This window comes from Lithobates pipiens, unplaced genomic scaffold (genome assembly GCF_037356315.1).
Source record: "Lithobates pipiens isolate NorthernLeopardFrog02 unplaced genomic scaffold, aLitPip1_a1.2 Scaffold_23, whole genome shotgun sequence".
In the NCBI taxonomy this organism is placed as follows: Eukaryota; Metazoa; Chordata; class Amphibia; order Anura; family Ranidae; genus Lithobates; species Lithobates pipiens.
The window spans coordinates 222,107,005-222,133,865 of record NW_027507785.1 but is presented as its reverse complement, the minus strand read 5'-3'; the positions used below and the strand labels follow the sequence as shown (position 1 = coordinate 222,133,865).

General features: G+C 38.0%; 1 protein-coding gene across 1 annotated transcript in view; it reads left to right on the top strand.

Annotated features, from left to right (window-relative positions):
- The window catches only part of DPYD (dihydropyrimidine dehydrogenase), a 2,051,548-nt gene that overhangs the window by 668,980 nt on the left and 1,355,707 nt on the right, over positions 1-26,861 (top strand). The window contains exon 5 of the mRNA XM_077452870.1: positions 15,874-16,035. Within this exon, the coding sequence (XP_077308996.1) occupies positions 15,874-16,035 (162 nt within the window). The remainder of the gene's footprint in view (positions 1-15,873; positions 16,036-26,861) is intronic.

The window sequence follows — 26,861 nt, the reverse complement described above, 5'->3', positions numbered from 1 at the left end:
CAAAATAAATCTCTATTTGTGGGAAAAAAAGATGTAAATTTTGTTTGGGAGCCACGTCTCGCGACCGCGCAATTTTCAGTTAACGCAACGCAGTGCCGAATCACAAAAAGTGCTCTGGTCAGGAAGGGGGTAAATTCTTCCAGGGCTGAAGTAGTTAAATACAATAAACGGGTAACAATTAGCGACCACAGAAGTCAAGTACAAGACTGAAAGTATTTAATATAATACAGAGATGTGTGTAATGCAAGTTATTAGGGAGTATATTATTTTCTGATCTTTTGCGCCTCTACTTGTCGTGGAATTTAAACTGAGTTAGTTTGTCCTGGAGATTGAAGGTCACAACAAGTTTAGCTAAGGAAAAATAAGTAAATGTTTTTGTTTGTTTTTGTTTTATTAGTAGGGGAGGGTACACCACATATTTTGTTTTGCTTAATATCCATAATTTTAATTGAAAAAAGTTCTTTGGAAGTACTATTATAACCAGTCAGTGTAATGGGGAGGAAGTAACTTGGCGGGAATTTTTTTGTTTTTGTTTTTATTTGTTTCTTTTGTGCTCACCAAGCTTCATTGCTCTCTCTCTAACCAAGATCTTTGAGATATTAAATCTTAAATATAATAAACAGGTAACACAACCTGTGCTCTTAAGGGAGCTGACTTCTCGTAAACTCTACCTTTGCTCTTGGATAAGTATTTGGACATAAACTAAGATTACTTTCCAGGCTGCACTTCATAGGTTGATTCTGGTCCTCCCCAGCCTGCTCTGGATTAAAAAAAATAAAAAAAAACATTTTTTTTTACTTGCTGTACCTGTAAAATCCTTGTCTTAAGCCCCATACACACTATTAGTTTTTCTGCTGAATTTTTCCTTCAGGTTTACCAAAACCATGTAGTGCAAGGGCCTGCCTGATTGCATACAAATTGAAACTCCTAAGGTTTGACCTCATATTATATGGTTTTGATAAATCTGAAGGAAAAACTGATAGTGTGTATGGGGTCTTAGAGTACAGTACAAGACACATGTCCCTCCCTTCCTCTATTTTCATGTGATCCACTTCTATTATTGCTTTCTGACACTGTTGAGACATGCTGGGAAAATTTTACAGTTAAGTCGAAAACCCTACTTTTCAAAGGAGCTGCTGTTAAATGCCTTATACTTTTATGGCAATCATTTCTTTAAAATTGTCTTTTTCTTAGTATACGAATTATTGTGTGTGTGTGTATATAAATATATATAGAGATATATCAGATAAAAAAAAAATTCCATTCCTGCGCTTCTGTGAAGCATTGCCTTGGCAGGTGCTATACTCTTTTTACATGTTTTTCTGTCTATTCTTAGCTGCTGTTTTGAAAACATCTGGTTTTATAGAGCTTCAGTGACTCAAATTCAAATGTGCACATAGTTTAACATGTCGAAGGAATGACTCACCCCTCCTGCACACCCCCTGCTGCCCATTTTAGTCAAAAAAGGCTGTAATAAACTATATCTACACCCTGGAACAAAAGTGTAATAAAGTCAGCTTGCTGGTTCTTAGAAGTGGTTGTGTATTTTTTATAGGACTATTTTTTCACCTCTTGATTCTGTAAGGCCTCCTGCACGCTGCAGCTTGAAAAATCTCAGTGCAGCTTTTTTATTTATTATTGAGCTAAAATAAAAGCAATGTGTCTATGCACGTAAACAAGCGCTGTGTATCCTTTAGTAAAAAAAAAAATAGAAAAATCTGCATTTTTGGTCAATAATTTAAACCTCATGCATGTAAATGTTCGCACATACCGCCTATGTGAACATTTGTGCGCAAATGTCCATTGACATATTGTGAACGCGAGAATGAGTTTGTGCACATTCACACCAAAATGCGTGAAATAGTGTAAACACATATGTGGCAAAATGCGCAAAAATACATACAAGAAAAATAGATGCTCAAACAGGAGTAACATGTGCAAGAGGCTTTAGTATAACACTTGCTGTTCTAGGGTTGACAGCACTCAGTCACTGTGTAGCTATGTACAGTAGGAGCAGTGTTGTACCACTACACAAGAAATATGTTAGGAATATAAAAATCATTCCCTCCCCTCTTTTTCATAACATCTCTCCTTATCTCTATAACATAGAAGGGAAGTGTTCTGTAGTTCACAGAAATTAGCTGTATGGGTTGGTCATATTGTTTGAGATATAATTTCAGAGTGCATGAGACAATGGACAGTTCCGATCTTCAGTCAGAATCAAAGAAAACAGTTTCAGCCCTCGTTCACATTGGAGCGATCTGTTATGTGATTTGACAGGTCAAATCACATGACAAGTCACAGCCTATTGTCAGCAATGGCATTTTTCCCATAATTGCGATGCCGACTTTGCAGTGCTGCAATAATTTGCAAAAGTAGCTCCTAAAATACTTTTGACAATTTCTGGTGTGACTTCAACAGACATTTGTACATGAAGCTGCACAAATGTCTTTCAAGTAGCACCTAAAATCGTGCTATTTCAAGTGTAGTAGCACAATTTCAAAGTAGCATCAATGTGAACCAAGGCTTATGCCTCGTACACACGGTCGGACTTTCCGATGGAAAATATGCGATTGCATCATGTTGTCAGAAGTTCCGATTGTGTTTGGGCTCCATTGGACTTTTTGCGTCAGAATTTCTGACACACAAAGTTTGAGAGCTGGATCTAAAATTTTATAACAACAAAATCCGATCGTTTAAATTCCGATCGTGTGTAGACAATTCCGACACGCATGTTCAGAATAAATTTCGAGACGAAAGCTATTGGCTACTGGTCTCTTTATAGTCCCGCCTTCCGTGGTTTACGTTGCCTGATTCTAAACGATCGGATTTTGGGCCAAAATCCATCGGAAAAAATCAGACGGATTTTGTCGTCGGAATGTCCGACCGTGTGTACAGGGAATTAATGGCATAATTAAAGACTCACTCTATTTTTTGTTGAGAAAAAAAACGATCCCCTCTGGGTGTTCAATGTAGATAATACAAAAAAAAGTAGAAAAAAGGAAAGGTACAGACACCCAACAAGCTACCACCTATGATTATGTGTATTTGCGAACAAATTGCAAAATACAATAATAGCAACGCATGCCTCCCTTCTGCCCCCCAGATCCCCTCAGAGAAAATCCCACAGGAGCCAAATTTAAAGGGTGATACACAGCAGCCCTTTACCATGTGATCATCTCTGTACAGTCACGGCCCATCACGGATCATCAATGCCCTGATTATTAATGCAGCCCCATTTGTGCCAATCTGTGTCCATCAGTGCAGCATACTAGTACCCATCAGTGCAGCCTTATTAGAGCACATCAGTGAAGAAGAAAAATTACTTATTTGCAAAGTTTTATAACAGAAACAAAGAGATTTTTTTTTTCAAAATTTGTTTCTGTTTTTTTTAGCAAAAAATAAAAACCCAGTGATGAATAAATACCACCAAAAGAAAGCTCTATCTGTCTAAAAAAAAAAAAAATGATAAAAATGTAAATTGGGTACATTGTTGCATGACCGTGCAATTGTCATTAAAAGTGCAACAGCACTTCCTGGGCAGGAAGGGGGTGAAAGTTCCCAGTAGGCAAGTGGTTATGCTTCAATTGGAGAAAATCTAAAGGCAAACCACTTCTGATGGGTTAAGCTGTCCTGGTTGAATTCGCTGATGGTTCATCACACTATGAGGGGCAAATTTTGCTTTCAAATTCTGCCCATTGTTTAGGCTAATTATTGTCAAAAAAGTGCATGTGGAGCTGGGTACTGCCATGGGTTGACATTTAGCGAAGCAAAACTAAAGAAAAAAAAAATACTGTACAACAGAAAGAGGGTTGTTTTGCAGCTTCAAGGGCAACAAGAAAAGAAACAACAAATTAATTGCATGCTTTGGGGCTGTCTTTAAGCTGTAAATGGTGTTTTGGAATAGTAACATTTTTTGAGAACATGTATTCTGGCATCATACTAAATATTTTGTAAGTGTAATTGTTTTTTTTTCCTTTTTTCTAGTTTGGCTTAAAATGAGGTAGGCCTGCTAAAAAAGAAAATTAAAATTCAGTAGCTACAAATACTGCAGCTAATGACTTTTAAAATAAGGACACCTGTGTCCTTACCTGTCCAGAGTGCCCCCGATGTCCTCACCTGAAGCCGACCCGTGCCTTGGCTTCCTTTGTGCAGCATATATATGAGTCATGCTGCACCTTCTGACTGGTCCCCACTGTCTTCTGGGACCTGTGTGTCTTCCAGAAGACAGCAGGGAGGGCAGAGGAGGGGTCGGACATGGTGTAGAGCACCGCAGATACTGCAGCGATCTTTCGCCGGAAGTGGGAGCAATACCTGCATTAGACAGGTATCTGCTCCCCCCTGAAAGGTGACAAATGTGACACCGGAGGGGGGGGGGAGGAAACAGATAAGCAGAAGTTCAATTTCTGGGTGGAACTCTGCTTTAAATACAGTGGCAACATCTCAATCAGATTTGTTTACATTTAAAAAAAAAAATATATGGCTAAATACCTCTGTTTTTGTAGAGATTGCAACACAAATTAGTCACTAAATTAGCAGAGGAGTCAGAACTCCACTGGCAGACAAATAGTCATTTAAAATCCATAGAAGACATACAGTATGCAGGAGGGTGGTAAGATTGATAGGAGAAAAGACATGTGCAGTCACAATAAAGGAGGGTGCCCAATCAGTATATGTCAAACATAAACAGCAATGTATTCTGAAAACACTCTAAAATCACTGTATACTGCACACAGAGTGGAGCAGTGGTCTCGATGGACTGGAGCATAGCTGCAGTTGGACACACCAGGATCTGCCACAGAAACAGCTGGCACCATTCTGGACCTCCAAAGTGTCTGGAGCTTTAACACATGCCACTGTCAGTGTGTCCTCAGGCTGGTAGAACAGGTGGGGGGCAAAATATGTGTTTCTGAGGCCCCACCTCCTTCGTCAGGCTTTGAGTATACAACGGTTTTAGATGTAAGTGTTTTCAGAATAAATTGTGGTTTATGTTTGACATATACTGATCTGGTGCCCTCCTTTTTTTTTTTGTTTACATTTGTAGAAATTGGCCAATAGAACAATAGTTTATTAGTAGAAATAATTATTTCTAACACTTTTAACCCCTTTATGCCTAAGCCTTTTTCTGATATGTGTTGCTTACAAGTTAAAAATCAGTATTTTTTGATAAAAGATTACTTAGAACCCCCAAACATTATATATATATATATATATATATATATATATATATATATATATTTTTTTTTATCAGAGACCCTAGAGAATAAAATGGCGGTTGTTGCAATATTTTATGTCACATGGTATTTGCTCAACGATCATTCCAACGCAATTTTGCTTGGGAAGAAATACACTTTTATGAATTAAAAAAAAACAGTAAAGTTATCCCAATTGTTTTTGTTTAATGTGAAATATGATGTTATGCTGAGTGAATAGATGCCTAACCTGTCATGCTTTAAAATTGCGTATGCTCGTGGAATGGCGACAAACTACAGTATTTAAAAATCTCCATAGGCGACGCTTAAATTTCTACAGGTTACCAATTTAGAGGTACAGAGGAGGTCTTGTGATAGAATTATTTCTCTCAGTCTAACGATCATGGCAATACCTCACACTAATTTCATAAGGCCTTAACATGCCAGAACAGCACAAATACCCTCCAAATGTATTTGTTTCCAAAAGTATTTTTGTAAAGTAGTTATCCAGATGGATAAGATAATAGGCAGGGTGATTTTTTAAAAGTTGTAATTCTTTTCCCCACAATTCTTTGAAAAATAAAAAATAAATAATTTTAACAACTTATTTATCACACACGGCATAGGCATACTTGTAATTACACCCCAAAACACATTCTGCTATGTCTCCCAAGTATGGAGATGCCACATGTGTGAGATTCTTTTCACAGCCTAACCACATAGAGGGACCTAAAATCCAAGAAGCACCTTTGGGATTTCAAGGAGCACAAATTACATCATCTAATTTCCTGACTACATATCACACATTTTTGAAGCATCAGAACAATGAAAACACACCTAAAATGATCACATTTTGGAAAGTAAACCCCCAAATTTATTTTTTATGAGGCATGTTGAGTCTTTCGAACATGTCATTTTTTTGCCACAAGTTTTTGGAAAATGTGGAAAAAGAATGAAACCTTTTTTTACACAAAGTTGGCAATTCCTAAGATATTTCTAACACACAGCCTGGGCATACTAAGTAAAACACCTACAAAAATATTCTGCTACTCCTCCTGCATATGACAATATCACATGTGTGAGACTTTTTCACAGCCTAGCCACATAGACAGGCCCAAAAGTCGTCCAATTTTCTAACTACCTGTCATATTTTTTGAAGGCCCTGGACACCCAGACAGTGTAAACCCTCAAAAAATGACAACATTTTGGAAAGCAAACACCCTAACATATTTTCTATGAGGCATAATAAGTATTTTGAACATGTCATTTTTTGCCACAAGCTTTTGGGAAATGTGAAAATGTATTTTTTTACACAAAGTTGTCAGTTTTTAAGATATTTCTAACACACAGATGTTGATGGTCCAATGGGACACCAACAGATGTTGTTGTTGCAATGGGGCACTGGTACAATATGAAAGTTGTTTTTGTGCACTGGTACACTGTGACAGATGTAGATTGGACACTGGTATACTGACAGATGTTTTTGTGCACTAGTACACTGTGACTGATGTTGACGGTCCACCGGGAACATGACAGATGTTGACAGTTCACTAGGGACACCAACATATTCTGACAATCCATTAGGGACACCAACAGATGTTGACGGTCCACTGGGACACAAAAAAATGTTGGTGTTGCAATGGAACACTATTGCAGATGTTGATGTGAAGATGTTTTTGTGTACTGGTACATTGCATCAGATGTTGATGTGACTCTGGTACATTGATATAAGTTTTGTGCTTTGGTATATTGTGACAGATGTTGATGGTCCACTGCAGACACTGAAAGACGTTGGTGGTCTACTAGGGACACTAACAGATGTTGATGTTGCAATGGAATACTATTGCATATGTTGATGGGGCACTGGTACACTGTGACAGATGTTGATGTGCACTTAGAGAGGGACAGGTTGTGTTTGGTGCACTGGTGTGAGATGGCTGCACTGCTTGTGATCTGTGTGTAGCTGCACAGTAAAATCAGCAGCTACACACAGGTCCCTGACAGGACACAGCAATCCTGCTCTCCCTCTCCCTACTGAGCTGATACATGGGAAGCCAAAACAGAGGGACGTGCCTCTGTTTATATTGTGTGATGACTGTGATTGAACACAGCCATCACATGTTTGGAAGGGCTTATCAGAGCTCTCATGTCCTGATCTGTGATGTGCTATGTCTGAGGGACACAGCCATCACAGGATCACCCCACTGCATGGCCCTGAGGCTAACCCAGTGTCTGAGAGGACATACGGGTATGCACATATAGAACAGCGCTTCTTCCACCTGGTTGTTTATGTACAGTGGCTGGGTAGTAAATGGTTAAAGCTTCTGTTGATTCTCTCAATCTTTCCTTCTGCTGAGGATTTCCTGTGTATAATATTTATTTCTCTTAGGAATGATTCAGACTCAGATGAAACACATTCTGGTTCATTGTTAGACACAGGGTCCTTTGGAATACCTTCCCTGTTGTAGACTGTGAAGATAAATTAAATTATAGTAGCAGATGTTATAGTTGAGACAAATGCAATATCTAAACATTTACTGTAATAATCTATTGTTATAACAAATTCACAGCCCACATGTGTCTCTGTGAAAGAAGCTACAATATCAATATCAAGCTTTTACAAGCACAATCGGCACTGACTGGAGTGGTGGAGTGTGTGTGACAGCAGATTTGTAATGACCCATAATGCAAGATTGGATGCCAGTTAGTAACTGGGCATCCACACCTATCCTTCAATATAGTTTATGTAGTCTTTGCTAAATTTTCATAAAGAATCTTTCTTTTACAAACCAATTTAAAGCAATCCTTGACTAATTTTGCAGTCAGAGCTCAATTTTTTTTTTCTGAGTGTAAAATGTCCCATAACTGCATTTGTATTGCACACTTGTTGGAACACAGATGCTGTAACTGCATCTACAGTATATCAGTAAATGCAATAACTTTCAAGGATAAGTTCACCTTTGGGAAGTTCCTGTCAGTGTATCTGCCCATACGGGATGTATGGGCACACAGATAGACAGGTCTGCAGAAGAACTACAAGGCACCAGTGATCTGCTGATCACTGGTGCAATGCTTTACTCCAAAAACAATAAAAAATAAATGCACATTTTTTTTGCTAGCAAAGTTATGTGCATTTATTTATTTTTTTAAGTGAACTTATTCTTTAACATCTTAACCCTATATAATGAGAGCTTATGGTAAGGGTAACAATGACATTTTTCAAACCCAGTTTGTATTTTAGTAGGTAGTTCAAATTAAGTAACCTTCTGTAAGGGTTCTGGATTCAAAAGCAAAAGAGTTGTCTACCTGGTATGCATGGCATAGTCAAAAGCATAAATAGTAACAATAGTGGTAGAAAAGAAGCAAATAATACTAACGCCGGACAGCTAATAAGAGATGTGTAACTGTTTCAAAGCTGTAATGGGTGATCTCTACTAGATGATGCTTGCAATTTCAGGGGGTAATGTTCGCAATAATGCTCCACAATTGAGACATAATTTGGAATATGTCTGGAATATCATAAGGTAAAACCAAATAAAGCATGTATGATCTGAAAGTCAGAGCACATGCTTGTGTCACAGCTTTTAAATACTCAGCATCAGAGAAAAAAATCCCTCTTGTTATATAATGCAACCGAGAAGTGACAGCTGAGTTTGTCTAAAGTAGCATTTGGAAATATTCACAAATTCCTGCAGATTCAATGTAAATTAAAACCATTCTAAGGTACTTGCAGTGATGGTCCAGAGTTGAGCCATATACAATTACGTCATCCAGATTCAGCATTGTATATCAAGTACAAGTACATTATTGAGAATTGAAAACATCAGTTTTTAGAAATAACTGGGTGCTGAATCTAATCCATAGAGTACACTTTTATTATGTAGCAAAACCTGATGATATGCATTTTTGCTATTTGAAGGTACAATGTAGAAAGAAATGTAGCTTCTATGAGTGGCAAGGGATGACTATCATTAACATCATCCTTATGTGGTTCACAAAGATCACCATTTAATCTAATGCCATTCATAACCACACTAGAAGATACACATTCAGATGCATATGTTTTTTTCAACCACATCTTGTTCTAGTGATTTTTTTAAAGGGTAATTCCACTTTTGTTGGAAAAAAAATTGCAAAAAAAAAAGTATATAGTGTATACAAGTGGGACACAAGTCATATTACAGATGAATTTTATTACTGTAAAAAATGACCTTTCATTTCCAATCTGCAAAGCTGTCATTTTCTGTAGAATAAAATGCAATATGGCTACCCCTGGAGACATTCTGTACACAGATGGTTTACAGAATGCCCCCCTAGATATGTCATGTTCTGCTTGTGTGATTGACCTACTGATTTTCCCAGTCACATTTTGCCATCCCCTGCTACAAAAATGTAATTGTTGATGAGTTGCGCTGAAAGAAAAATTACATCTAAAGGACTGCAGACCCTGCAACTTTCTTCATTAAAGCCCTACAAGTGCAGAAGCCGATTGATGATTATAAAACCACTCCCATGCAAATTCACTTGAAACATGGACAGACAAGCAGTTATTCCTTCAGAATAACAAAAGGCATAAAAATGCAACAATGTTTGTTAAAAGCCCTGTAAAGTACATAGATCACCAAGAGAAAATGTTGTGTTGTCAACAAAAGTGGAGTTACTTTAATTTCTTAGGAATGCTCTTTTCTTGTACAGTGAAGGGTAAGTGGCCTTATTATTGACACACAAATTTAAATTTGAATATGAAGTTCTTTCCACAGCCCAGTGAAGTGCTTCTGAGTGGGGAAACGTTGGACACATTTGAAAATTGGACATAAACCATATGATTTACACTTCAAAATAAGGAGTGGACACCATGTGAATATGGGGTGTCCAGGCTGGATCACCATCTGTACCTTTCACAGTACATTCCAGTTTTTATTTTACTATAAAATCTGCCTGGTCTCTCCCATTGAAAATGCAGCCTAAAATAGTTTCACAAGTTAGCCTGCAGTTTCCTACTTGTGTATTCTTATCTCCTTGCTGCAGTGCTTTTCCTACTCTGATTCCTTTCACATGTGTGGTTTGGCGGTGCTCACCTATGGGGGTTCCCTGCTATTCTGTGGGCTTTGTTTTTCTTCCCTTCCATAACTTTCTGGTCTGCCTCCTAGTTTGCTTGCCTATATGAGACATGATCAGAGTAGCCCACGTTGCCTGAGCAACTTGACAGTTCTCTGAGCTCCTGTTCGCTTGCTACTTGTGTATCCTGTGCCTGACTACCCGTTTACCAACCCCAGCTTCATTCACCATCTGTGCTTGTTTGCTGTCCATCCTGACCTTGGCTTGTCTCCTGGATTTTCTGTTGTCCCTGCTGTTTGTACTCTGCACATGCAAGTAGTTTCTGCATCCTCAGCTGTGCATACTTGGTGGTCGCCACCTGGTTCCAGTTTGCAGCAAGTCCATCCCCACCATCAGGGGCTCTGGTGAAGAAGCAAGCTAAGGCTTAGACTCCACGCCCTATGGAACACCCAAGTTGGTGATCTACATGGGCTCACTGCCACAGGCGCTTGACAAATAGCGCCTACACGTGCATCACATCTGTACAATGTCTGGCTTTATTCTGTGAAATATACTGTAAATTAGATTTCTGCCTCAAAACCTGTCTCGTCTCACTCAGAAATGGTGGCTTAGTAATAGTGTTTAAATACTGTGCATGGAGTCAGTACAATACTTTGCTATTTTTTTCTATGAAATAATGCATTCTAATATTGATTTATTGCATTAAAGCTACATCCCTTCTTTTCAGAAAGTAAAAAAGTAATTCCTTTTTGCTGTCTTTTTTTTCAGTGAAATAATATACTTTTTTTGTGTTTTTCCTGTTCCAAAGCAGTCAAGCAGTTGTGATTAAATGTGGTGTATGGAGTCACTACAATATTTTCCTGATTTTTTTTAAAGTAAAAATACATTTAAAAGCTGGCTGCTTTTTTGCCTGTTCTTAGTGCAGTCTAGTAAAAAGTGATTCCATGCTGTGCGTGGAGTCACTACAAGATTTAGTCTTTTTTCCAGTCAAATAAATTCACTTGAATGTTGATTTTTGAATTAAAATCTTGACTGTGTTTTTCTTTTTTATGATTAAATACTGTACATGGAGTCACTACAATATATTACTGTTTTTTTTTTGTTTTTTTGTTTTGTTTTTAATCAAGTACATACACTCCAATCTTGATAGTTTGATTAAAAGCTGGGTGGTGGTTCTCCTGTTTCAAATGCAAATAAATATAAAATCAAGTAACCCTATTGTTGAATTTTGGATTTAAAGCATCCTGTCATCAATTATGTTCCAAATCTAGCCTAGTAGAAGTGATTAAATACTATGCATGGAGTCACTACAATATTTTGTTGCCTTTTTTCAGAGAAAAGAGAAAGAGAGAAATCAATACATTCTAATGTTAATTGCTTGATTTAAAAATTGCTTTATTAAAAACTGTGCATGGAGTCATTACAATATTTCTGCATAATGTTCTTTATTATAAACCTGTCTGTGCCATTCTGTGAAACTATAGCCTAGTAAAAGCAGCTTACCCAGTGAAGTCAGTACAGTATATCTGCTTTATCTTCTGTGAAGTAATATACTCTAATTTGGAATTTTGGTTTATTACCATATCTAGTTTCTACCTGTGAAACTGCGGCCTAGTAAATATGCTTGGATACTGTGCGTAGAGTCAGGATAATATTTATGGCATTTTTATTTGAAAGAGTACAGTACACTCTATTTTTGATTTTAAACCTGCCTGATAATGGATCATTGCAATATATATATATATATATATATATATATATATATATATATAAATGTTTCGTCTGTTAGATAATTAACATAAATAATAACATAATAATGCTTCTTACATACAGTGTATCAACTGTACATTATTTCTGTTGATTTTCTGTGAAATATTTTCACATACTTTTTATTTGATGAATTTAATAAGAAAAGTATTTTTACTGATCTGCTTTAAAATTCTGCTATATATATAATTATTATTTCTTGCTCTCTTCAAACTGTTTTCCTTGAGTGTGACTTCCAAATCCTTTGAAACATCAGTGTCCATCTTTTCCATTATATTAACAATTACCCTTCACATTGCCAGTTGAGCTCAGGCATGTAGTTAATGCTAAATCAAACTGTTGTTTTACATCAGAGAATCATGTGCAAATAACGCTATTCACACTACTGTGAGGCCAGTGTCTAAACCAGTGAATCTTGCAGGGAACCCATTAAAAATTTTAATGAAATAAATATTTTTTGGGGAAAAAATTAGAGAGGGCCCTTTATAAACACTACTGTTGCACAGAAGCATTCAGTGATGTCCTGCATGCAAAGGATGCCTTTTCCTGTTTCACCAACGAATGTGCAAAAGGGGTAACCAGCCATTTCCTGTTAAGTTCTCCTCCTTCAGCTAAATTCATCTCTATTAGGAAATGCAGCAAAAAGCTTCTTTACAAGTCATATTCAGAGTGGGGCAATTTGTGTTCTTTATTGAATGCTACATTATTTTTGTCTTTTAGGTTTTGACTTTTGTGTGAGCCATTTGTGCATCGCTCTGTGTAAAACGTTGTTATTTAATAATCAAGTGCTTTACCATTTCTGACAACTGACTTATATAGTAAAATATTATCTTAGAAGTACATGTGACTTGTGCTGATTAGAAATTAGCCTTTAGAGAGAAGCTAATGTGCTATGAGCCTAAGACCAGAATCCTAGCGTTAATCTCTAGGTGGCTCAGTTAAGCTCCTGATTTTAATTTACAGTAATCAAACTACATTTTCAATGGTAAAAGAACAATTCTGATAATACAGATGTGATGCAATAAATTGTTTACTTTGTGGAAGAAGTGTAAAATGATGGTAGAAGTTTTTTTTTATCATAATGTATTCATGCATGCAGATAAAAAAAACCTTCTGTGTGCAGCAGCCCCCCTAATATTTACCTGAGCCCCATCTTGATTCAGCGATGTTGCAGGAGTGTCTCAGCTGCCCGGGACTCCCCTCCTCATTGGCTGAGACAGCAGTGCAGCACCATTAGCTCCCACTTCTGTCAATCAAACTCAGTCAGCCAATGTGAGAAAGGAGGTGGGGCTGGGCCATGGCTCCATGTAGGAATGGACACAGGGTTTTGGTGCTTAACAGGAGGGAGGGTCTAGGAGCACCGAAGAGAGACCCGAGAAGCGGAGGATCTGGGCTGCTCTGTGCAAAACCACTGCTCGGATAAGGTAAGTAAAACATGTTTGTTATTTTTATAGAAAAAAAAAAAAGACTTTAGTATCTCTTTAAAAATCAGCTACTCTTTGTATGTAAGACTGTCTGTTATCTCCAGAATGTGGGCAGGTACAACAATATTTACACCTTGACCCGATGAATCAATTATTTGCACCAGCCATACCACAACTGAAAGGGGTGCGGGTTAGAAAGAAAGAGACAGCCACAATAATATGTTTTCCTATATTCTATTTGTGTTTAGAAGCCTGGCTGCATTGCAGAAGCAGGAGTTTACCGTAAAGAACCTGTACTGATACATCATTCAGTCTGTGACAGGAGCATACATAAGAGAAAAGGCACCAAAATCTTTCATCCATATGAGGGTTATTTTTTTACCAAAGATATGTAGCAGAATATATGTTGGCCTAAATTTATGAAATTTGAGTTTTTGCAATTTTTTAATTTGCAAAATGTTACAACCGAAACAAAGGAAAACATATTTTTTCATGTATTTTTATTTCTTTTTTTATTTTGGTTTACTTAGCAAGCAGTAAAAAACCCAGTGGTGATCAAATACCGCTAAAAAAAGCTCTATTTGTGTGAACAAAAAATAAAAACTTAATTTTGGTACAGTGTTGTATGACTGCGCAATGGTCATTCAAAGTGTGACAGTGCTGAAAGGGGGAGGTATTAAAATGGTTAAAGGGGTTGTAAACCCTCATGGTTGACAGCTGTAGGGCTGAAGTTTTTTTTTTTTTTTTTTTTTTTACTAGGGGTGGGTAGGGAACTGAGAGTCTTCATTTTCCATCAGGCCCACTTTCATTTTGATTAAAAGTGCATTACAGTAGGTGGATCCATGGATGCTATTCAGATTGGGACCCGACTGGGAGTTGGCCTGCTAGTTCCTCATCAGGCTCCACCCACCAGAGCCAATTCAATTCCTACATACAGGCATTACCATAGTTTGGGAATAACATAACCCCTATCTCCATCCCCTTTGCTTACTTTTAACTTTTGGCCTGGGAATCTCCCAGTTGACATCCTAATTGAGCTGGGGGTACAAAACTATGCAGGGAGCTATCACATAAATAATACCTTCAAAGCACAGCCAGTTGCTGGTCCTAATTACTGCCAGTTTCCTGATCTGGTAATTAAAACAAATTCTTGAAGAATCTTCCACAGTTACAGATTCTAAAAGAAAATTGTCATTATTGCTTTATTGAATTCCCATGTATGTGTTCTAATGAGGAAAGCTGCAGTGTCTGAATCCCTTTAGAAAACAGTCCTTTGGGGGTATATCATATTAGTCATTTGTCTTACCTGCCAATAGATTTGTATTTCTTCCCATCTCCCTGCCCAGACCTAATTTTCCTACAGTCCCTTCACACTGCAGTTGGTTGGGTGGGGGTGAATTGGTAAGAAATATGCTATTGCGCTTAATTTTTACCACCCCTCAAGCTGAAAAAACAGCCCTATGGGGATATACACGTGCCCTGGCCATAATGTTTTATGTTTCAGCATGGCAGCACAGTGGTACCACTTCCAAAAATTACCCATACAAGTGAATGGGGTTTCACTGCAACCATGAGCCACCGCAGATCACTTTTCAAAGACCACACAAATGTAAACAAGCCCTTTGAGAGAAATCCCTAAGGCAGGTTCACATATATGCTAATAGGATGCGTTTTGAACTGCATCTGATTTGCATAACATGTGAACCGGATCGGCTTGCAATGGAGCCGATTCACATATGGTCCATTTTTTAAGATTCCTGTGTGACTTTAGGTCCAGTTCAGGTGCAAATTCTTGTAAAAAAACTGCACCTGAATCGCACTTGAACCAGTGAACAGGAGCTGTACAGGACTCCTTTTAAAAACTGACTGCAAACCGCAGCCGGACGTGTGTGAATCTAGCCTAATTGGGATACAGACAGCAAAAATATAAATACATAAAAAAAAAAAAACTGACACTGGTTCTAAGCTCTCACCACTCTTACAAATCAAAAAAAAAAAAAAAAGTTGTGCCTTTAGTTATACTTCAGGCAGCAGAGATAGGTCACCTACATGCCCCCAGCCTGTGAATGGATTAATGATTTCTTAAAACAAAATTCACAAATTGTTTTTGTAATATCTGCCGGAGTTGAGCTTTAATGTGTGTTTACTATAAGTAGAGCTAGAAATACTGCACATCATGTATAAGCTATTTGTGTAAATGACTGTTACCAGTATGAACTGGAGCCAGACGGAGACAAGGACACCTGACATCTAAATTATTAGATGTTACATCTCTCTATATATACAGCTTTATATTTATTCCGTATCTCTATTTCTCATACAGCTAGTAAAAATATCCAGCATAACAACTTGCAAAATGATTGCTTGCAGCATTATATTATATTCGTGTTATCATTAATGGGATTTTAATGATGACTTAATTCTGTGTGCAGAATTACTATGGAGCTGCCAGGACTATCCTTTCTGATAACCCGCTCGGCTTGACATGTGGAATGGTATGCCCAACGTCAGACCTTTGTGTAGGTGGATGCAATTTATATGCAACAGAGGAAGGTCCAATTAACATTGGTGGACTTCAGCAGTTTGCAACTGAGGTATGTGCAGACTACTTTTTATCATCTACAACTTTAAGCTTTAATGGTGTTAATATTGTTTTTATTTGTGTATGTGTGCGCACTTTCGTATACACTGCGTGTGTGTGTGTGTATGTGTGAGTGTGTGTGTGTATATATATATATATATATATATATATATATATATATATATATATATATATATATATATATATACACACACATACAGGTGCATCTCAAAAATTTGAATGTCATCAAAAAGAAAATTAATTTCAGTAATTCAATTCAAAAAGTGAAACTCATATATTATATAGTTTCATTACACCCAGAATAATATATTGCAAGTATTTCTTTCAACTTTGATGATTATGGCTTACAGCTAGTGAAATCCAAAAATTAAGTTTCTCAGAAAAGTTTAATATTGTGAAGAAGTTCAATATTGTAGACTCCTGGTGTCACACACTAATTAGCTAATTAACTCAAAACGCCTGTAAATTTTCCTGAGCCTTTAAATGGTCTTTCAGTCTGGTTCAGTAGGTTACACAATTTTTGGGAAGATTGCTGACTTGACAGTTGTCCAGAAGACAGTCATTGACACCCTTCACAAAAGTCATTGCTAAATAAGCTGTCTATTCACAGATTGCTGAATCCAAGCATATATAATGTCAAGTTGAGAGGAAGGAAAACAAGTGGTAGAAAAAGGTGCACAAGCAACAGAAATAATCACAGCCTTGAGAGAATTGTGAAGCAAATGCCATTTAAGAATTTGGGTGGATTCACAAGAAGTGGACTATGGCTGGTGCCAGTGCTTCCAGAGCCACAACACACAGACATGTCCAGGACATGGGCTACATCTATTGCATTTCTTGTATCAAGCCACTCCTGAACCAGAGACAATGTCAGAAGTTCCTTAACCGAGCTAAGGAGAAAATAGACTGCACTGTTGCTCGGTGCTCCAAAGTCTTCGTTTTGGATGAAAGTAAATTTAGCATTTCATTTGGAAATCAAGGTCCAAGAGTCTGGAGGAAGAGTGGAGAGGCACAAATTCCAAGTTGCATGAAGTCCAGTGTGAAGTTTCCACAGTCAGTGATGATTTGGGGAGCCAAAATCATAAAGTCCTAAGTCAGCACAGCCCTCTACCAGGAAATAATAGAGCATCTTATGCTTCCCTCTTCTGGCCAGCTTTATAGAGATGCTGATTTCATTTTTTCAGAAGGACTTGACACCTGCCACCCCCCTGCCAAAAGTACCAATAACTGGTTCAATGATCATGGTACCACTGTGCTTGATTGGCCAGCAAACCCATAGAGACCAAACCCATAGACTTAAACCCCATAGAGAATCTGTGGGGTATTGTCTAGAGGAAGATGAGAAGCACCAGACCCAACAAAGCAGACAAGCTGAAGGCCGCTATCAAAGCAACCTGGGCTTCCATAACACGTCAGCAGTGCCACAGGCTGATCGCCCCCATGCCACACTGTATTGTTGCAGTAATTCATGCAAAAGGAGCCCCAATCAAGTATTGAGTGCATACTATACTATACATAGACTTTTCAGTAAGCCACCATTTCTGTATTAAAATCTTTTTTTATTGGTCTTATGTAATATTCTAATTTTCTGAGATACTACATTTGGGGTTTTCACTAGCTGTAAACCCTAATCATTAAAGTCAAAAGAAAGACATGCTTGAAATATACTCTGTGTGTAATGAATCTATATAATATATGAGTTTCACTTTTTGAATTGAATTACTGATATAAATGAACTTTTGGATGATATTCACATTTTTTGAGATGCACCTGTATGTGTGTGTGTGTGTGTATATATATATATGTATATATATATATATATATATATATATATATATATATATATATATATATATATATATATATATATATATATATATATATATATATATATATATATATATACATACATATACACTGCTACATGCTGGATATCAATACTGATATGGACTGGGTAATGTATTAGGAACAATAGGATGCCACACTATTTGATGGAAATGAAAATGATCAACCTACAGAGGGCTGAATTCAAAGACACCCTGAAAATCAAAGTGAAAAACTGATGCAACAGACTAGTCCATTTTGCTAAAATTTTATTGCAGCAACTCAGAAAGGTACTCAATAGTTTGTATGTCCCCTACATGCCTGTATGGATGTTGTCCTGGAGTATTTGCTCCTAGATCTGAACCAGGGCATCACTGAGCTCCTGAACAGACTGAGGTGCAACCTGGTAGCGTCAGATGGACCTAAACATAATGCCCTAGAGTTTTTCTTTTGGATTAAGGTCAGGCAAGCATGGGGCCATTCATTGGTATCAAGTCCTTCAACCTCCAGGAGCTGGCTGCATATTCTCTTCACATGAGGCCAGGCATTATCATGCACCTGGAGGAACCCAGGACCCATTGTACTAGCGTAGGATCTGACAATGGGTCCAAGGATTTTATCCCAATACCTAATAGCATTCAGGGTGCAATTGTCTAGCCTGTAGAGGTCTGTGTGTCCCTCTATGGATATGCCTCCCCAGACCATCACTGACCCACCACCAAACCGGTCATGCTGAACAATATTACAGGCAGCATAACATTCTCCATGGCTTCTCCAGACCTGTTCATATCTTTCACATGTGCTCAGGGTGAACCTGCTCTCATCTGTGAAAAGCACAGGACACCAGTGGTGGAGCTGACAATTCTGGTGTTCAATGAAAGGATATCCTTTGATAATGTCTTGTGGGAGGGACAAAAGGCATCAGGTGACTGTCAGTGGTGTTGGAATTTCCAGCCGGTGAGAGGCAAGTCGATGGTTACTTCTGTCATGGGAGTCATAATTATCTAGTGAGTGAGGGCACATGAGGAGAGCATGGATCACACAGACAGTGTTTTTTCTCAGCATTTGGCACTTTATATGGCACAATTGCAAATTTTAAGCTGCACTGAAAGATTATGATATGAAAGTTTATGAACTTTTGAAGGATTTATGAACTCATAGACTTTAGTTATTAATTTGATTATGAATTTTTATTTTGCACTGTGATTGATGTGTTAGTATCAATATTGGGTAGCGCTCTTATATATATATATATAATTTTTTTTTTTTTTTTTTTTTTTTTTTTTACGTTTAAAAGCACATGCACTTTGAGAGCAGAAACCTATTCACTAAATTTTCACCAATTTTCATAAATGTATTAACCTTTTCACAAATTCATTTTTATCCATTAGCACAGGGGAATATATTGGTGTAAGTAAATTATGCATCTATATATCTATTCATATTTCACTCTTGCCACCATTTAAAGTGGACCTTACATAGAAATGATGGGTCCGTTCTATTAAAAGCCCCACATTTAAAAACTGGCTGCACTTTTTTTCACAGACCTTTTTTTGAGACATAGCTATCTTAGTGAGCAATGTTGAGGCCTCACAGAAACGTGAGAAGCCAGGGCCAAGGTAAGTATTATTTATTATTTTTTTTTAACAAAAAGTTTATTTTTAGATTGCTTTTGTAGGCAAATTGACTCTCAAATTGCTTTCAATAGAGTGGACTTTCCATTTTCATGGAAAAAAAGACCTAGGAAAAATCAATTGCAGACAGTAACAATTAGGAAATACATTCCCTGTGAAAAAAAAAAAAAAACTGTTACCACAATAAGAGATGGGGAGTTTCTCCAAAAAAGGAGGGGAGAGGAAAAAAGGTACTTGGGAGATCTGTTTATTGTAGTTATTTTATGCCAAAAGATACAAGTATGTTTTAAATTAACCTAGAAGATTCAGAATTGTGTACTCACATCTGCAAGATTAGAGGATGCCCCCATGCAATGGATCAAACAACCCAGGTAAGCAGCCTGCTGATATTATTTCTGTCTCCGTGCAGAATGTAGTTGTGCTCTATGCCTGCCAGGGTTTCCAGACAATTTGTTGCTGTGTTGGGGCTGAGTCTAGGTGGAAGGGGCAGTAAAAAAAAAAAAAAATTAACCAACCCCCCCCCCCCCTCCCCCTCACAAACAAAGGATGGGTTTCCAGCAGCCAAATTTACATTTATTTTAATCTTTTGGTACATCTCAATTCTGCTTATGTCATGTAACCTCTCTCTCTGAACCTGGCAAACATATCATGGGCCTTCTTTTTTAAATTCCTCATCACTTGTACAGTTTCTCTGAATAAGGAGGAACTGTCCCATAGGGATGCCCCTCACTAGAGAACTGGGGTGATAACTGTCCACCCGAAGTAAAGTGTTCGCTACCGTCGGCTTTTGGAAAGTCAAAGTAGCCAAAGAGCCACTCTTCTTAGTGATCCTGAGGTCAAGGAAGGGATTTGAGAGCGGATCAAACCCATATGTAAGTCTGATATTGCAAGTGTATCATTAAGCTCATGCAATTCTTGGTTTCCTTCCAGAACACCAGGATGTTGTCGATGTAACAAATCCATGCCCTCACAGACCCCTCATAGGATCCCAATGTGTATATTTTAGACTCCTTCCACATACCTAGGTGCAGGCACACATATGAGGGCATCCAAGGGGCGCCCAAGGGGTGCCCAACACCTGTTGGTAGTAAACATCATTAAATTCAAAATAGTTGTTATCAAGGACAAAGTTCAACAGATTCAGTACAAATTAATTTTGATGGGCTAATCTCCAAAAAAAAAAAATGTAAATAATACACCACAGTTTTTAGTCCCCAAAGATGAGGTATTGACGTATACAATGACTCCCTGTCAATATCAATATCATTCAGTTTATTGAGCACATCCTTGGTATCTCTTGCATATGACTCAAGAGCAGGAACCATTGTCTTTCAGGCCCGGTTCACACTGGAATCGGCTGCAGATCACCCAGGAGTGCTGTACCCCCCTGTTCTCCATTTCAGGGATAAATCAGGCGAATCTATGCCTGAATTTGGCCCTGAAACAGAGCTAAAGACGCACGTTTCTGTGCAGTGCACTCCACAGCCGCAATGGAGATATATAAACTGTCTCCATAGGGAGCTGGTCATATTCTCCTGCTATGCGAATTGAATGCGGGGAAACCTGAATCCAATTCTCATAGATGTGAACCCGGCCTAAAAGACCATTGACATATTGACCAACCCTTTCAAGGGGATCATTGATTCCGGAAACTATAGGTCTTCCCGGGGGGGGGGGGGGGATTCATTCGATCTTTATGGTGTTTGGGGATAATATAAAGAGCTGGTGTATTATAATCGAGAATCTGTAGATGATTTAGTAACTTTTTAGTAATTAGACCACCTTCCTGTGCTAAGGTCAGCTTATAGTTCAATTCCATAACCACGTTAGGGAAGGGGGAACTTGAAATTTGCAGATGTCTGGATTGCCTAGTTATCTTTTTACCTCCTTAACATAATTCTCCTCACTCATCAAAACCACAGTACCCCCTTATCACTCTTTATGATAACTATTCCCTTGGAATTTTTACATTCATTAAGTGCATCTTTCAATTGTTTATTCAGATTGTCTCGACTAAAATCATCCCAGTTCGATTTCTTCAGGTCATTACTTACACGGCCAAACAATTGATTAATAAGCTTATTTTTAGAAAGGGGTAACATCTTTTTAGATTGTATTTTAAGATATCCACTTTGCACTGCAAGTGTACTTGAAAGTATGCTGAAAGTGCACTTGGAAGTAAAGTCACTGTAGATCCAAAGGGGACATGCAAGGAAAATAAAAAACAGCATTTTAACTTCCACATGATTGGATGATAAAATCAGAAGAGCTTCCACTCATTTCAGATCTACCTCTTATATTTAGAGTAACTGCACTTCCAAGTGCACTTGCAGTGCAAAGTGGATTTGCCTTTCATAAATAACCCCCATAGAGTCATTATCTATCTGCAAGTCAACATCAGATGGTTCCTAATCAAGAAGGGCCAGAAGATCTTCAATCGCCTTCTTATCATCCTCCTGAAGAGTTCCAGAAGCTGCAGGGCTACCATTTCTCTGCTCATGCAGAAGCCAAAATGAAACCTTCCATAGGAAAAGATTTATATCTTTAAACACTGAGAATTTGTATATGGGATTCTTTTAGAGGGAAAGAGGACTTCAGTGAATCATACTTGTCTGTTCCTCTTGCTGACTGTGTGGGCCACCCCCCCCCTTTCCACAACTCCTCAAACAGACACCCCTTGGTGGGTATCATCCAAAAGGCTTTTTGTCTTTTAATTTTTATTTGAAGCTAATTTGTAAGTGTACTATGTTTGTAAACTGCTATGCGGATGGTGTTGTCCATCTTATATGGATTAATTGATCATTGTATTGTATTTATATCTTAATTTGTTATCTTCGCTGTAAAAACACCCTGTTAATAGTGTCCACTCCTGATCAAGTGAATTTATGTTTGCAAAATGCATTGCGATCTGTGATGCATTGTGTCTATCTGTCCACTTTGCACATTTTTTTTTTTTTTTACCATAACACTTCACAAGTTTATATCTAACATTTGAAAATAGATTTTTGAGATGCTTTTTAAAATATGTTAAATTTACCCATTAACCAGACGTGAATTAAAACAGACCTCAATGACTGATGTCAGACTTAAATCGGTTTTCTGTAAGTTTTAATATTTCAGGTGTTTTTTTTACAAGAAAAAGTTTTTATTTGTGCATATAAATTTTTTTTTTTTTATGTAATACAAGTGTAGATGTACTTCCTAAAAGTACCAGAGGCACTTAATTTTGATTGTCCTATAAAACAATGGATGGAGGTGCATCATTCTAAAGCCGCCACAACCTGACTAGAAAAGCCAGTCCCCTGCCAGCAGCTGTGACCATTGCTTTTTCTGGAGAAATAAGTGATCCCTTTGCAAAGGTCCAAAACATCACCTACTGATTCAGAGTTAGAGTACTCTAATTAGTAGGGGGTGTGTGCTTTGATAATTGCAGGCCTATACGTCAATTCTCTGCAATGAGACTATTGTATCCCCACAGAGACAAAGGGTCCTACGTTGCAGCTGCTGGCTGGCAGGCAGAAGTCTTTTCTACCCATACTGTTGCTGGTTTAGAATAGAAACAAACTGTATGACATCTTTTATTTTAATGTACCTGGGATGTATGTAGCTGTTTTAAGCTAAGGGTTCAGTTGGGGTATAAAGGCTAAGTTCACTTTTTAGGAAAAAAATATAAATGCACATATTTTTTCAGTAAAAAATTGAATTTCAAATTTTTTTCCACGGGAGCCTGCAAAGCATTGCACCTATGATCAGTGGGTGCAATGTTGGGCTTCTGAAGACAAGTCCTACAGCATTCTTTCCCAAGGATGTTCAGTAAAGGGAGTCAGGTGAGAGCCTCACCTGCAATGAACATTAAAAAGAAAAAAATCAAGCGTCAAGGGTTGTAGCTCGGCGACCTGAAGTCACAGAGACCTCAAATTTAGGGGGTAGGTAGTCCTACCCCACCACTGGTAAAACCACTGAGGCTCCTATGACCTGTGGTTCCAGAGATACGGGGCTCCTTGCTCAGAAGCTACATACAGAGTGGCCAGTTTAAATACAAGCTGGCACACTCTGTTTGCAGCAGACTGAGAGGTTGAGCTCACGGTGCCTCTTCTCACTTCTTGTCAGAGGCACTGAGCTCAATGGACAGCTTGGAGTCTTGGACCAATGGTAAAATACCATTAGCCCCAGCTGTCCAATAAAAATTCTGTCAGAGAAGGGGCATGTGTCTAAAAGACAAATGCTCCCTTCCAACCCAGCCCTCTTAGCTACAAGGAAAAAACATGGGTTTATGTGTATACGATTTACCCACAACCCCATGTTTTTCTCACACAGTTAAGAGGGAAAATTTGAATATGCTGCTCTTGAAAAGGTACTGTACTGTTATAATCAAGCTAAATCATATATTATTATGCTATATTTTATGATACTAATTTATTATTTATCTATTTACTGTGAAATTACTATTTTGAAGTTATAACTTCAAACTTCAGTAATTTGTCCGTTAAGCCACCTGCTTGAGTACAGTTTTATAAAATATAGCAAATTACCTTAAAAACAATATATAATAATTATTTGTATATTACTTATGATAATTAACCCTTTGCCACCCAGGTCAATTCTGACACTTCTCTTCTACTTGTAGTAATCATCATTTGTTTCCTAGAAAATTATTCAGAACCCCCAAACATTATATACATATATATAGTTTTAGCAGACACCCTAGGGAATACAATTGTGGTCATTGCAACTTTTTATGTTACATGGCATTTGCACAGCAATGTTCCAAACATTTTATTTTTGGAAAAAAACTGTTCCATGAATATAAAAAAACTAAAGATAACCCACTTTTTTGGTATAAGGTGAAAGATGATATTATGCCAAGTAAATAGATATATCATGCTTTAAAATTGCGCACACTCTTGAAATGGCGCAAAACTTCAGTCCTTAAAAATCTCCATAGGCAACACTTTTAATCATTTTACAGATTACATGTTTAGAGTTACAGAGGAGGTCTAGTGCTAGAATTATTTCTCTTTGAAAGTTGCAGTGCTTGTGAATGAACAAAAATGAGTCAGTTGATAACAAACTGTCTGCCATGTTGGCAGGTGGGACTCCTAGTTTTTTCATTCACAGATTCCTGTGATGAATGAGGAGGATCTACAGCCACACCTACTTTAAAAGGTAACAGTGGGTGCCTGGAGAGGAACACTCTCCTGCTATAACTTGGGGAGGGGGGATCTAGGGGTGGGAGGGCTTGGAGCATATTACATGTTACACCCTCAAAGCATTCATTCATGCCATAGAATGAACCAAGCAAAAAAATTAAGTGCAGGGCTCACTAGTTTTGAAAACCTAATATTTACTCAATAAACCAATAATCACCTCAGTGAAGAACATATATCAGTATGTAACATCACAATAATAATAAAAAATCATAGAAGTCCTACTTTTCAAAATTATTCAATTCTGCCCCTTTATAAAATATGGCCCCAAAGTATGCAATGTGCTCTTCAGTGCTCAATCTGGATATACTGTTCCTCATGGATCCCGCATGGAAACTATTGGCATACACCATCATTTCATGTTTCTTTAATTTAATAATAAGATGGACTCACACCTTTGATTGTGGAACCTGATTACCATAGATCCATGCTGCACCTTTCCCCTTTAAGTGGATATATGTAATGGTCTCCTCCACTGCACAGTAGGTCCTGTTAGCATCCCTTCCATTTAAAGGATGACTGGAATAACACTGCTCCATCTCCTCCACTCCACAGGTAGGCACAGATATATTTTCCAAAGCTAAACTAAAAAACATAAAGAGCTCTCTATTTAAAATGTTTATTAAAGGTAAAAATATAAAAGATACACTCACATTAAAATGTGCACGTAAACTGTGCACAAGGATAAAGACTCATCCAGAGCCAGTACCTATCTCCTTTAGTTTAGCAGTTCTCATAACATTTCCTGGTTGCAAAGTGATGCCATTATCAAGCCCCATCCAACATGTTCCATCATCAAGACTTAGCCACAGGGCCTGAGCTCTAAGGGAATGGATACTATCAGGACCTACTGTGCAGTCGATGAGACCACAATTTATTATTTTGACATTTTGTTTGGTTGAAATATTTGGGTTCGAATAGCACATAAAGTGCTGGCACAACTCACACTTAATTAGCTCATACATTTTGGCTTTTCGGCACAGGAGGGCTTTTTCTATATAATTTCATGCCATAGAATGGTCCAGTTGTGAGAAATAATTTCCCACAGGTGTGCAATGATTCTCTTCCTTATGTTCTTTTATGGTGTGTCTATGAAGATTCATTCTTTTCTGTAATTTCTGTCCTTTAAGGAGATGTATGGGATGGGTTAAATAACTAGTACATATTACATTAATCACATATCGCCAAATCTCTTTTTTTTTTTGCTCTACCTCTTTTAGTTTTTACATTATGTGCACATGAACTTTCCTTCAGCTGGCAAAAACGGTCCATTTTCTGTTTGAAAAGTTCTCAGGGGGTGTATACAACTTCAGCAACACACCCCCTGCCTCTGTCCCCCCTCCCCTGAGAGACGTGGCTGTGCTGTGAATGAGCATGTTGGTCACATAGTTCTGTTTCCATACTAATAGGATCTCACGCAGGAAACAGAAGCTGACTGCTTGGCCAGATGGTAAACAATGTGTCTCTAATCTGCTGCTGAGAATATGAGATACAAGTTTCACGGGCTTGTCAGGATCTTCAGGGCTCCCTCCTCCCCCCTCCTTGCGTCTGTGGATATTCATTGCTCTGCTCCTCTTATCCTGCCACTTCACACACACACAGACACTCAGAACTCTTCCTCCTCACATACACAGTGTACAAAGAGATACAGCTTAGACCTGCTCACTGTTTACACAGACACAGCCTTGATATGCACACTGTATATACAAATAGCATGCATATATATGAAGACTGTATAACTGACTGGTATGCTTGCTGCAGCTCCCACATCATAAAATCAGAGAATACCAGTCAGTTATACAGTCTCCACACACATGCAGGCTATTTGTATATAATGTTTGCATATCAAGGCTCTGTCTGTGTAAGAAGTGAGCAGGTCTAAGTTGTATCTCTATGTACACTGTGTATATTCCAGGATGTTTGTAAGATAATTCTGTATCAAGTGTGTGCTATGTGGAGAGGGGGAGAATTATGCGTGTCCTGCCAAAGCAGTGACCTTTGTCCTACTGACCTCTGGACTGCTGAACTCTGTCTTCTGCCCTACTGACCCCTGCCCTCTGGACTGCTGACTTCTGAACTGCTGATCTCTGCAATCTGGACTGCTGACCTCTGCCCTCTGGACTGCTGACTTCTGGACTCCTGACCTCTGCCCT